Source organism: Bolinopsis microptera, chromosome 3 (genome assembly GCF_026151205.1).
Source record: "Bolinopsis microptera isolate Bmic1 chromosome 3, MBARI_Bmic_1.0, whole genome shotgun sequence".
NCBI classification, from domain to species: Eukaryota; Metazoa; Ctenophora; class Tentaculata; order Lobata; family Bolinopsidae; genus Bolinopsis; species Bolinopsis microptera.
The window spans coordinates 12,386,869-12,400,172 of NC_087074.1; the positions used below are offsets into that span (position 1 = coordinate 12,386,869).

At 36.7% G+C, this 13,304-nt stretch overlaps 1 protein-coding gene across 6 annotated transcripts in view; it reads left to right on the forward strand.

Moving 5' to 3' along the window:
* The window catches only part of LOC134813483 (uncharacterized), a 20,445-nt gene continuing 7,141 nt past the window's right edge, over positions 1-13,304 (forward strand). For 3 of the 6 annotated variants that reach the window (XM_063821284.1, XM_063821282.1, XM_063821281.1), the window contains exons 1-8: positions 1-246; positions 2,869-2,940; positions 8,696-8,802; positions 9,187-9,301; positions 9,555-9,629; positions 10,165-10,266; positions 10,723-10,811; positions 13,151-13,223. In XM_063821284.1, the coding sequence (XP_063677354.1) occupies positions 97-246; positions 2,869-2,940; positions 8,696-8,802; positions 9,187-9,301; positions 9,555-9,629; positions 10,165-10,266; positions 10,723-10,811; positions 13,151-13,223 (783 nt within the window). In that variant the 5' untranslated portion in view covers positions 1-96. The remainder of the gene's footprint in view (positions 247-2,868; positions 2,941-8,695; positions 8,803-9,186; positions 9,302-9,554; positions 9,630-10,164; positions 10,267-10,722; positions 10,812-13,150; positions 13,224-13,304) is intronic. The other 3 variants (XM_063821286.1, XM_063821285.1, XM_063821287.1) reach the window with 1 other exon arrangement.

Below are 13,304 nucleotides of genomic sequence, written 5' to 3' on the forward strand. Positions count from 1 at the left end.
TTGATATAATTACATTGGAGGTAGACGATTCTCCAGTTATTCAAAAACACAGAAATTAAAGCAACCTAACTTTAATAACATATTATTCAGCATAGAATGAACTATGTAGAGCTAGGTAGTATGAACGATGAGCTGAGATCTGAGTATGGATTAGCAAATTCTCTTCACGAGCTACCCCACCTGAATCTGTCACTACAAGACATCGTCCACAAGAACTTCAACTTCTCTAATGATCAGTATATCCAGGTACTTATCTTAGTCATTTTATTTTTCTTAACTTCTGATGAAATCTTTAGACACAAAACAGACGAAACATAAAAAGATAAAATAAGCTGTAGAAAATGTCAACTATGTTGTCACAAACGAGTTACTTCAGTGCTAATTGTTCACTAATTTCTAGTGAGCACCGTTTATAATAGGTACATGGGTCTTAAACAGCACGTGCCATATCCTTGTACTCTATATATATATATTGTACATACACATGATATGTAGGCAATAATATATAATATCCTAACAAATTTAAATCTTTCGGAGCGGCCCTGTGAAATATATAAGTCTCCATATTATATAATATTGGATAACACATAGGTCAACATATTGGCAAACATATTGGCAAACACAAATAGACGTCAAAGATAAATACTCTGTACTTGAATGTGTTGAGCTGTCACAATAGCAATCACAAAGTTAGGGCGTCCAATTTAAAACAAAAACATATTTCTTCTGCGAATTCCTCGAAGTTATGTAGAAAAAAGATTGCAAAATTGAAATAGCTCAGATTTTTCCCGATCTATGGCTTTTGAGGTGAAGTCTCAAATCGTTATTGTCGACTGTCGAGGTTGGGAAATCAGCGTTATTTTATGATACACCAGGTACCATGCGACTACGCATCAGTACGAGCGTACGAGTTCACATCCCAACATTTTAACCAATGCGCTCCTCGTTTCTGAGTTGCTATGGTAGTATAAATGTATTACGTCGCAAAGTTATTTTATGTAACTTCCAGGTTGAAATGCGGCCTTCCCCAATTATTGCATTGGATTTAAATAAGATTTAAAAATCAAATTGTGGCAAAAAAGGTAAGACCTAGAATGATTGAATAAACTTAACACATTAAGATAACAACGAAGCCCCGGTTTCTATAAGCACTGTGCTAGGCTTGACTATAAAAGCAAACAAAATTGTATCGAATATAACACCGATTTTAAGATAAAACTTATACTCAGCAGTGTTTAAACTAGTCATCTCAGAAAATAACAAGAATACTAAGTTAAGAGAAGTTATACAAATCTATGATAGTTAAACTAGGTTCGACGCGGGGATTTTAACAAAGATTTAACCATATCATATGCATATATTAGGACGCAATGAAACTACCGGACCATGATGTATGGGGACTTGCCACCCCACTGCAACATTAAAATATATCGACTCTGTTACATCGTTTCCTGTTAATATAAAACTCCGTTACAAAATGAATGGCAATACTACACCTTAGACTTTAGTTCGATAAAATATTCAATAAAGTAATGTATAACTAGATTTAAGTAAAAGTCTGAAAGAATGTAGAAAACAAAATAATATGTCCATTGTTCAATCCCTAGTGAAGGAATCTTTAAGAGATATAATATTACAGGGTGAGTAAAAAACCTTCTCACTTTTTGGGGTACGGAGAAAAAAGTACATACACAAAGCAATTATCCTTTTGTATAGTCACAGCTATATATCTCGGGATAGCTGATACAAAATATCAAGCTGAATGAAGGTTATGATCATGTCATTCTAGTGAGGTTCTGGGGCTGTGGCTCGGCTAAAAAGTGATATTTTTACCTATCCTTGCACACAGATGTAGCTCTGACACTCCTTGAACTGCTTAAAAAATATTAATCGGAGATATGTGATAATATATGGGACGGCCCGGACGCTCCTCATGCCCGGAAACGAGTGGTATCTGGCTAAAGCGCAGTTTTCCGTCATAAAACCTCAAAAATCACTTTTATCAATCTAAATGGTAATGTTTCTAGATGTAAAATGTATCAAGGAACACAGTGGTGATATCCATTTGATTCTAAAATGTACTGTTTGTCCGCTACATCAATTTTCAAGGTCTGCATGCCCATAGTTGGGCATTATGCCAAACAATCGCCTCCTCGCGGAGCTGGAAAGATTTAATGGGCTCTGAAAACTTTAAAGAAATGTTCCCATTGGCTTTTCCAACATGAATTGACATCCAAAATTACCCCGCTGGTAATATGGCCCCAAATTATCTAGCTGATGGAGAATGTCAAATACGGAAACTTCGTGCAAAGATTTTGTAACTGGTCTTCCGGGAATTTGCCTTTTGTGGAAAAAAGTCCAACGGATTCCAAAATACATTTCAAGTACTTTTAGAAAAAGGTTAAGACTAACTAGTTAAAGAGTTTCAGGAAGATCAGATGTTTTTTCTAATTGAAATTTTCTCTATAAAAAAGGTCATGTTTTTCTTGGAGCACTCTGTAGTATGGAATTTATAGCGGAGGGTGAGTGTAGGTAATAATATTGCTACATTCGTGTATGCGATATAGACTATGGCAATACCCAAACGTGGCGATTTTAAGTTCAAATTATGTTTTACTTAACTTTGTCAATATTACGAAATTAGTAACTGATGGAAGTGCCATTTTGACCATTTATTCGAATCGCTATAGTTTCTTAAAACTAACTGTACAGTTAAAAACCTGATATACCGCGGACACTGATGTAACACAGCTTTTTACTTTCCCTTAAACTCAGCGGTAAATATAGGTTTTTTTCTTTACACAATTAGTATTGATTAGTATTATTGATTTATTAAGCATTAATGAATAATTACCGGACCTATTTCAGAGTTTAGAGGTTTACAGTTTATCGGGTGTGGTATTCGGCGTGGCTCTCTTCATTACTTTTGGATTTATACAGGTAATGTAACTGCGAAATGCGAATAAAGTTAGATGTATAATAATATCATTCTTAGATATATTAAATAACTAGTATAATGCGGGCTACGGCCGGGATGAAAAAAAGCAAACTGCAGATATAAGACCAACCGATACAGATGTGAGTGGCCAAATGTCTCAAAACAAATTATATGAACTAAGGTACTGTAGTGAACATTAATTACTGGTAGTTTGGATTATTATAGGTACTGTAGAGAATTGGGAGAGCCGTGTCCCGACAGTTTATGGTAAATGTAAACCCAGTCACGCTCACATTTGCAACAATTCCAACTGACACGAACAGTTGAAACTGGTTCAGCAGAGACGGTAACTTCTGAGTTAAGGTAGAAATTTAGAGCAACAGTTTAGATAAACGGGCCGGTCGAGGCACAAATATTAGGCACAAATATTCGCCCAATGCCATCCACGTGATTTGGTATGTGATATTTTCTCAGTCATAAATCATTTTATGATAATTTTATGATAAGTGCACGTTTAAAAACAGTCTCGTGGACAGCTAAAATCCTGAAATCATTGTTGCGAAGACCGGAAATAGATCTTAAATAGGTAAAATGGGCGCCACTGAATGAACTTGCAACAACACGGTTAAATAATGCCTGGTTAGTTGTATTATTTGCCGGTCGGATAATATTTCGCCTCCGTTATAACAATACTGGTGGTGTTTATAAAATTAAAAACACGAACAACTCACTCAATTGCAATTGAAGCGTAGACACGTGCATGTCAAAAAATAGATAAGTAGATATGAAATAGCAGATATTATAATTTATAATCCTACGGTTCAACAGTTAAAAAAAGTAAGCAAATCATCTGATAATTGACTTTGAAGTATGTCACTGTCCGCCAATTTACCTTCGCAGGCCTATAGTAATATCTAATACACTGAATATAATACTTAAATCTCAGAGGACAAGAAAGGTTAGTTCAATAAGATATTTGGGTACAGTATCTCTTATCGAGTTATAATTTAAAAACAAACAAATTTTGGCAGTTGGGTTTTATGTATCAATACACCATTCCCAGATATGAATCAAGAGTAATAACATCTCTTAAAGATTGGGATCTACGTATTAGAAAAAATATAAAATACAACAAATAGTGGGTAATTATGTTTGTAATATAAATGTAATATCCGTCTGAAGAATTACAGGTTCTTTTACAGGCTCTGTTTACATTATATTCAACAATTTGAAACGTGTTGACATCGGTTGTTATTTATGATAATTTAAGCATTAAAATGAACAAACAGCCCGACAGAAACTTTTACCAGATTGGAATGTGTTGCTGGCGATCATTTAATTGTTTGAGGCGCATTTGATGTAGCAGTGGTCGACAATCACCTCAAGAAACTCAACAATTCTGTTACCAGAAATTACAGTAAATCTAGAGTTTGGATAAATAAACATGGAAGAGCAACTAGAGGAAAAAATGTAAATATTTAGGTATCAATAGGAAGAAGAATTTAAAGTATTGGAGGTATTTGGAACTTTAGGAAATTGGATCGTATGATCTTGTCCGATCTAACACAAAGACTTGAGTTTGAAACGTCCTGTGATTGCATTAATTTTGTTATGGCACGAAAAATAAGAAATTCAATTAAGTCGTTAGCATTAAATGACCTAGCCTAGAGTTTGTAAAATGAGGAACAGTAAGATCAATGGCAAAATTAGTAGGAGGAATGAAATTAATTTTCTTTCGTCTGGCTTATTCAAGACTAATATCTACAACTAATTACTATTACGAATATAAAACTTTCCCTCCTCGGTTGAGTTTTCACTGAGGTCCAGTGCACACTAACATTCTTACCTAAGAACGATCCACTCAAGCATAAGACCAACTGATCCTTGGTTTGGCTCTACAGTCTTGATCTGACAACAAACTAGACGATGGAGATCGCAGAGCGAGTCTCAAACTTGTATCTTTGGCAAGACGTCGGTTAGTATAGTGGTACAATGATATCATTCAGCGTGCATACTTTCGCAAATGCTAATATGACAGTCATGTTTAAATGCTAATATGACAGTCATATTTGAAATTAATTTTTTTTGTTTCCTAAACAAGTTTAAAGAATGAGGGAAGAATGCGATTGTCACACTGGTATTTATGTTTAGGTATTTAGGTTTTTAGATTTAGGTATCTAGGTTCAGGTTAAAATAAATCTAAACTCGTACTGGTATAACGTTATTATTAATGCAAGATCACCTGCGGCATAGCAATGCTACAATAACGTTTTAAACCGGCTTTTAACCAAATCTAGTAAATGGTCACTTGAGCAAATTCGAACGGTAATAGTAAGTAGGGCGACTTTTAAAAATACTTAAATTTCACCTCAAGAAACATTTCTCACGATGCTACTAAATGGGCAAAGTTAGTTAATCTAAAGACACTGCTAGAATTATCTAACAAAGGTAGAATAACAACGTACTCCTTCATTCCTGGCACAATTACTAATGATCGCAGTGCCGCGCAGGGTTCCAGCAAAGTCACATACAAAAAAAATACTCAACTTTCACCCCGAGAAACATTTCTCACGATACTACTAAATGGGCAAAGTTAGTTAATCTCAAGACACTGCTAGAATTATCTAACAAAGGTAGAATAACAACGTACTGCTCCATTCCTGACACAATTACTAATGATCGCAGAGTTCTAGAATAGTCACATACAGGGTGGCCCATAAGTGACTACCCACACGCAACCTCTTAATAACTCACGTAATTCGTCTCCAAATTGCACCAAAATTCCAGAGATTATAGATATGGGTCAAACTTAGATTTCCTGAAAGTTTCGTAAGCCACGCCCAATTACAGTGGGCGTGGCGTGACACTCCCTCTTTTTCACTATTGTCTTCATAAAATGAAAACGCTTTAAGCTAAGAACTCAAAATTTTTTGCACACATTTGGCTTGATAATTGAAAACCTTTCCCAAAGTTTCAAGTTCATTGGTTAAAATATGGCTAAGTTATGACCATTTCAAAACTCATCGGATACGTGATCCGAGCACTCAGTCAGTGATCTCGTCACTTGGCTAATGGCCTGTTTGGCTCACATGCACCGCTTGATTGGTTGCAGCCTGCTTATGGGCCGGCCTATACAGCTGACTGCACCTAAAACGCTATCACACGAATTTATGGTGGTGTCACCATTTCAGGGCTTGTTAGCCCTGCTAGTCACAGGTTCCTTACAATCAATAAAAAGGAATGAACCATCCATTGAATCATCGAAAATGGTTCACTATCCTCCCTTTACTGCAGAACAACGATTGTTCGTCTACCTGAAGAAAGAAAATGGGGAGTTCTACCCTCAGATTAAACGACAATTTCAGATGAAATTCAACCGACCACCCCCTTGCCGGAAAAGCTGCTTTGACATTCATCACAAGATCAAGTTTTCTGCACACGATCGGCGAAGAGTCGGCAGAAGACGAACTGCGAGGACTGTAGAAAACATCACGATGGTTGTTGGTGACGTGATGGACACACCTAAGATTGGCACCCGGAAACGAGCTCCTGCCTTAGACATCAGCAGAACCCTTCAGCGAATCCTAAAGCAAGACCTTTCTAACCGGGCCTACCGAATCACAAAGAAACACAAACTTTTGGACCGTGATTTCCAATCGAGGATAGATTTCGCCAACACATTCCTGTCCAAGCAGAATGTGGATCCCTACTTTGAGGACGAAATCTGGTACAGCGACAAGGCCATATAAACGGATATGTCAACTCCCAGAATGCAATTCACTGGGGCTCTACTAGACCGGATGAAGTGGTGGAGAGAACGGCTTTTCCTGAAAAGGTCACGATCTGGTTTTTATCCTAAAAATTTGTGTTTCCCTTTCTAGCAAAGTCATCATCGGTATCCAATCAAAGCATAATGAACCTCATTAATACACGCTAACGCCTTACTCTTGATCAGATTGGGTGACGAGATCACTAATTGAGTGCAAATATCACTGACTGAGTGCTCGGATCACATATCCGATGGATTTTAAAATGGTCATAACTCAGCCATATTTTAACCAATGAACTTGAAACTTTTGGAAAAGTTTTCAATTATCAAGCCAAATGTGTGCAAAAAATTTTGAGTTCTTAGCTTAAAGCGTTCTCATTTTATGAAGACAATAGTGAAAAAGAGGGAGTGTCACGCCACGCCCACTGTAATTGGGCGTGGCTTACGAAACTTTCAGGAAATCTAAGTTTGACCCATATCTATAATCTCTGAAATTTTGGTGCAATTTGGAGACGAATTACGTGAGTTATTAAGTGGTTGCGTGTGGGTAGTCACTTATGGGCCACCCTACTAAATCTTCCGGATACACCGCCCAAGCAGCGAGTTTGAATTCTCATAACTCAAACTCGCTACTTTGCTGGAGGAATGACAGAAAGATCTCCTCTCTGTGGGGTGGTCACACAATGTGATGGCCCTGTTAAAGCTTAATGAATCTCAACATAGGTGACATAGGTAGGTACATCTGAATCTGGATCTGGATGGTTCAGCAATCAGCATGGTACTAACTGTTAGTTGAATGGTTTGTTTCTGAATAAATCATAGCTACATCCCCAGACGTGAGGTATTAGTCACAATAGCCAACAAACAACTGTCTCTCATTGGTTAGAGTGGTATAATAAGCAGGAGTCTGGGATCCAGACACACAGACTCTGGAGGGTGTGTGGTTTGTTTCTGAATAAATCATAGCTTCATCCTCAGACGTGAGGTATTAGTCACAATAGCTCAATTGCTTGGAAGTTGGAGTGGTATGTTAAACAAGCGTGGGTATAGGACACTAGGGCGTAGGACACAAGGGTGGTAGACACAAGAGCGGAGGACACAAAGGCGTTACTTTCCTAAAAGGGTGGACACGAGGGCCAATCACATGATTCATTTTGGTATGGACACGAAGGCGGAACAAAAACCGTCCTAAATGATGGTCGTTTTCACTAAGAGGATTGATGGCTTGAAATTGAGTGAACACACCTCAGTGAAATTCGTCTACCCAAAGTAAATACCCGTTTTGGTACTTTATATATACGTACTACCCCTGATATCAGCTGAGAGATGCTACTGAGCAACACTAAATTTATATAATGAGCTCATAGTAATGAGGATAAAATTTATTAAGACGAACTTGAAACGAACTCTACAGTTTGGAATCATTGATAATTGGGGATTAATTTTACGAGCTTCAATTATACTCAGCACCAGCCATCCTGCCCATCTAATTGTAAAACCTTTGCTACTTTACTAATCTTGAATATTCAGAAAACTCAATGTAAGTTAAACAGAACAATCATGTTAGGCAACGTTGTATACTACGATGTTGAATAATTCAACCTGAGACTACTGGCTGACAATTTAGCGAATTGTTCAGCTTAATTACCTTGTTTCTTACTCCAAATTTGCTCACATAAAAACTTTTTGGGCAGGAGCGGAATAGTACTAATTACAAAATATCACCGCAACTACATTTCGCCTCTGTTGGATATCAGAATGAGGTCAACCTTGGAATTTGAATATTCAGCTAGCTTATGATACCACATTGGAAGTGCAACCATACTATACTATAACTGACAACTGTGCTAGACTTCTAATGCGTTAAGTCTTTCGATAACATCAATCGGAATTCAAACTATCCTAATCACTAATCGTATAATATCAAAGAACCATCGCCAGACACTTGCTAAGCACATTCTAAAGTTCTAAGAGACTAACTCCCCTAGTGTTGTTTGGGGTGTAGAAGATGTGGTGGGTACAGTATCTCCTACAGGATGAAGCAATACGACCCCATCCTAACAACCTTTCTGTTCTGCTGCTCTCTCGCGGTCATGTGAGTTGTTGTTTAACAGTAAATTATCACGTGAACTTGGTTAAATATCACTGCTGCAGCAACATAACCGAGGTCATGTGGTACTCTTTGTTATTTGAGCAAACACTAAACAGTCACGTTATCACGTCGGAACATTATAAAGTAATCTGTATTATTAACGGTTTATCAGGCTCTTTACTGAATACTTCATACAGGTCACCTGTAACAGGTATTGTGCTGTTCCGCATCATAATAATATATGCTCACTCCCATGATTGTCCCCTGTTCGCTTGGCTGATATCCTTAGGTACAAAGGTTACCGACAACTTTTATAAAATCGTCAAGTTTCCCAGCTGTACGTTCCTTATCAGATAGGAGCAAACTTAATAAACAAATGCCACCCAGGGCAACAACAACTGTGTCACTGTACTATGGAGTGGGTAAAGTACAAGGAGATGTCAGTAGAATGTCGGTCTTTATCAAAGACATCTCACTTACTATTGATCAGTACGATAAAGTGGTAAGTGTTTAAGACTTATATTAAGACTTTTATAATATATATATTACGAGATTAGTTATCTCGGATATTACTGAACATTCCAAAAGTGGAAGCTATATCGGCATGTTTGGTGCTATTGTTATCATTAAAAGATAGTAACGATTGCTGATGGTCGTTGGAAGGTTTATCGTACGTATGACAGAAATGATATTATAGGGACGACACTATTTCAATTCTGAGAGGAGTTGTCCCCAGGTTAATAATTCCATCTCAGATGTCGGATATGCAGAAGCACATAATATCACTGAAGAACAATACAAAAGACCTCCCGAGAAGTAGCTACATATCGGTAATTACCAAATTACAAGTAGAAAAGCAACATTACTCGCATGCCTATACTAAATTCTGGCCTCGAACACAGGCTGCTCATTTGCTCTAAAACATCGGGGAAAGACTATTCTTTGTTACAAAACTTGATTGAAATACCTCACAAAAATTTCACCATACTAAATAGACTCCTGCATCAATGAAAAGTTTATATTTTTTAAGACTTGAAAGATAGTATTGTTTCCTAAATGGTCCCTATTCAACAAAAAGCGTGGAGCCTATGTCTTTCATGCCACCGAATGGTGGGTTTTATTTGTTACTGCCTAAATAATTCTGGCATCGGGGAAAGACTCATCTTTGTTATAAAACTTGATAGAAATACCTCACAAAAATTTCATAATACTAAAAAGACTCCTGCATCAATGAACAGTTTATATTTTTAAAGACTTCAATTTATGTTTAAATTGGTGCTTTTCCTACAAAAAGCCTAAAAAAGTGGAACCTAGATCCACTTTAGAATATTAAACAAGTACTAACATAATAATCTCTTTCTTCAGACCAAACTATTGGATATCGAGAAAGAGATAGAGCGGGATAAGATACCCGACTTTGACGACGATATTAAACGACTTATTAAATATAACCGGGCCAGAGAATTGGTGGGTTCACAAACCAGTGTATTCTGTGCCAGGAATGTTGACTCAAATTCGCTAGTTGTACTATGTTTGAAAAAAATTAGTTTTTTGAGTAATGAGATATCATATATTATAAATATGATGTATTTACATAACAACAGGAAACTTATATACCCAGTTTTTATATATTTGTCCTGTAGGTACATATCGATTTTATTTCGAGACTATTTAAAGACGATAGGTTATAGAATTGCTTCTAAACATTTCCCTACTAAAACTAAAACATAATACTTGTAGAGCAGATCACTGGCCTTACTTACAACTTAAAAAGGTTGAATTATATTAATAAATATATAAATAACACATTGCCAGGCCATTGTGCTGATGCAGAAGATCTACACAACTACTAACATTCCAATTACACATTCCAAACATTACTCCTAACCCAACAACTTCTCCCCCTGACACACCTCCCTCCAGGTTACACTAGCACTGTTAATGTTACAGATGTTCTGCTGTGCCACCCTGCTCATTGGTATATGTTACGGGAGAGTTTTCGTTCTTCACTGGTCAGTGGGACTTTCACTTCTTATAACTTATTAGTTCCACCATGTGACAGCTCTTATGACCTATGTGTATGTGACCTTTTCAAAACCTGAAATTTAATAAATGTTCGCCAAATTAAGGTCGAGTTACGGTTGAGTGGGAGGTGTAAAGAAGTGGGAAGTGTAAAGAACTTAGGGCATAATCATACGATGTTTGTTTTTTGTAAAACTTGTACGGTATCCAAGAGTGAGGTGATTTAAAAATCACGTAATTTTTCAATTGGCAGCTAATTGATTATTCATTTGTGGACCAGTTCTGCAAAGTTATTATCACGTGTATTATGTACGCTACCTGATAACACACACACACACATTGGGCTTGAATTAGAGGTATCTGTAACCCGAATCTACAACATCGACAAATGTAATCAACTGATAAAATACCTATGCTCTAAAAACAGCGCTTCTGTGTAAGAGTCAGACATTGATCCTGAACGAGATATTTACTGATAAAACTCAACATAGTATTTGAGAGTGAGTATCTCAGGAAATTATATATTTTCATGATGTCCGGACATGACAATTGAACTAAGATACCTGTACCTTGGTTGTATAAATTCAAGTTTGTCATATCGCTGTGATATTATGTCCCATGACATCTGGCTATCTCGTTAATACATCAGTTGATAACCAAGTGCTTGACGTTCTGGTGCCAACCATAACATTAGAGTCCAGTTCACACTAAATAACTTACTTCAATTAGAAGGGGAAAATGTTTGTGAGGTACTGCTATTGCTTGTTGAGTGGTTATGAGAATAAAATCAGCACTTGAATGTTATATATAGAATGTTATGACATCTCACTCCTTTTAATGCACCGTGAAGTCGCTGTATTTATTTATGTCTATATGTCTATATCTGCTTCCTATATCCGCGAGTGTTCAAGCCCCAGCTGGGTGGTTTGAATTATTTCACTGTCTCAAAAGGGACTTTAATATTTTCAAAGCAAGACTAATTGTCCGTAGGATGACTAATTGTCCGTAGGATGACTAATTGTCCGTAGGATGACTAATTGTCCGTAGGAAGACTAATTGTCCGTAGGATGACTAATTGTCCGTAGGATGGGCACACCACTATAATACGTATGTGATGGGTTATGTTATTAGATTAAGGCAGTTCTAAACTTGTTAAACTAGTTTTCCGGCAACTTATTGATTGAGCAAAGCAACATTGTCAATGTTCTCGTTAATATAATTTAAACAAGCTGTGTAAGTGCATGTAAAATAGATGAACATTGGAGTTAGTGATTGATCCTGAAACCATTTTAAAGAGGATTGATCTTTAAAGCCGAACCATCACTCTACTAAAACACATGGCAACATGAGAATCAGCTGACCAAAAATCAGATGCAACAATTTGATAATAATAATATTACCACTATTAAAAAGACACGCCTGCCTACCAGTCTCTGTTATTTGCTACACTAGGATGTCAAACACTAAAGGGACGAGTGGGTAGACATAGGACTAATTTGTATGATATTATTGTGAAAAAGGACCTATTTAAGAGACAAATTTATTTGAAAAATGAAGATGATTTTACCAACTTAGTGAACTTAGCAAGAGATAGAGTAGGATGGAGGAGTTTATTTACTTTGAGACATATTGAACGAATGAGTCTTCGTAAGCGTAAATAGGCCAGCACTTTGCTGAGCCTCTTTAGGTGCTCTTTTGTTTATAGATGTTATTATATATATATTAAAAAGACGTACTGATTAGTTGGCACTTGCCAGTCGAGATGAGCTCACCAACTTGGTGAACCATTAATCAAGAAGATTGGTGAGTCACAAACCTTCTTGATTAATGGTTCGATTGGCATCGCTTGAATCACGTTACCCTGCGAGCTATGGGTACAGTGTTGATACAACCTTTAAAAACCAACAGAAATAAAATTCAGAAAAGTGGTATTTGATGACTTGGCCACACTGAAATAGTAAAACTACAGCGAAAACTACTACAGCTAACTTTAATCGAATTCAGAAAAGTGGTATTTGATGACCTGGCCACACCCATATAATGAGACTATACATAATGAGACTATAGATAATACTAAGACAGCTAACCTTAATCGAATGCAAAGAGTTAAATTAAATTTCTAGGCCACACCGAAATAGTGAGAATTTTAACCTCGTACCCTATGTGATCCTAACTCACCGTGACCTTTTCTCATGAGTGATATGAGAGGCTAAAACGATCGTAGAAATTTGAATAAAAACATTCCGTACCAACTTTACGTCTATTTTTAATGTTTTCACTAGTCATTACTTAAATCTTACTTATAATATGCTAATTAATATCTTTTCAGCTCATTGGTGATGCTAACCCTCTGTATGTTTTTCTTGTCTGCATCTATCGGCATTTATCTATCTGGGGCTGTGGTAGGTGTTTACTGTTTACTGTTATTTCTTCGCACTTTATCGTTAAACACAAACAAACCAGTCAATTCAACACGTTATTCT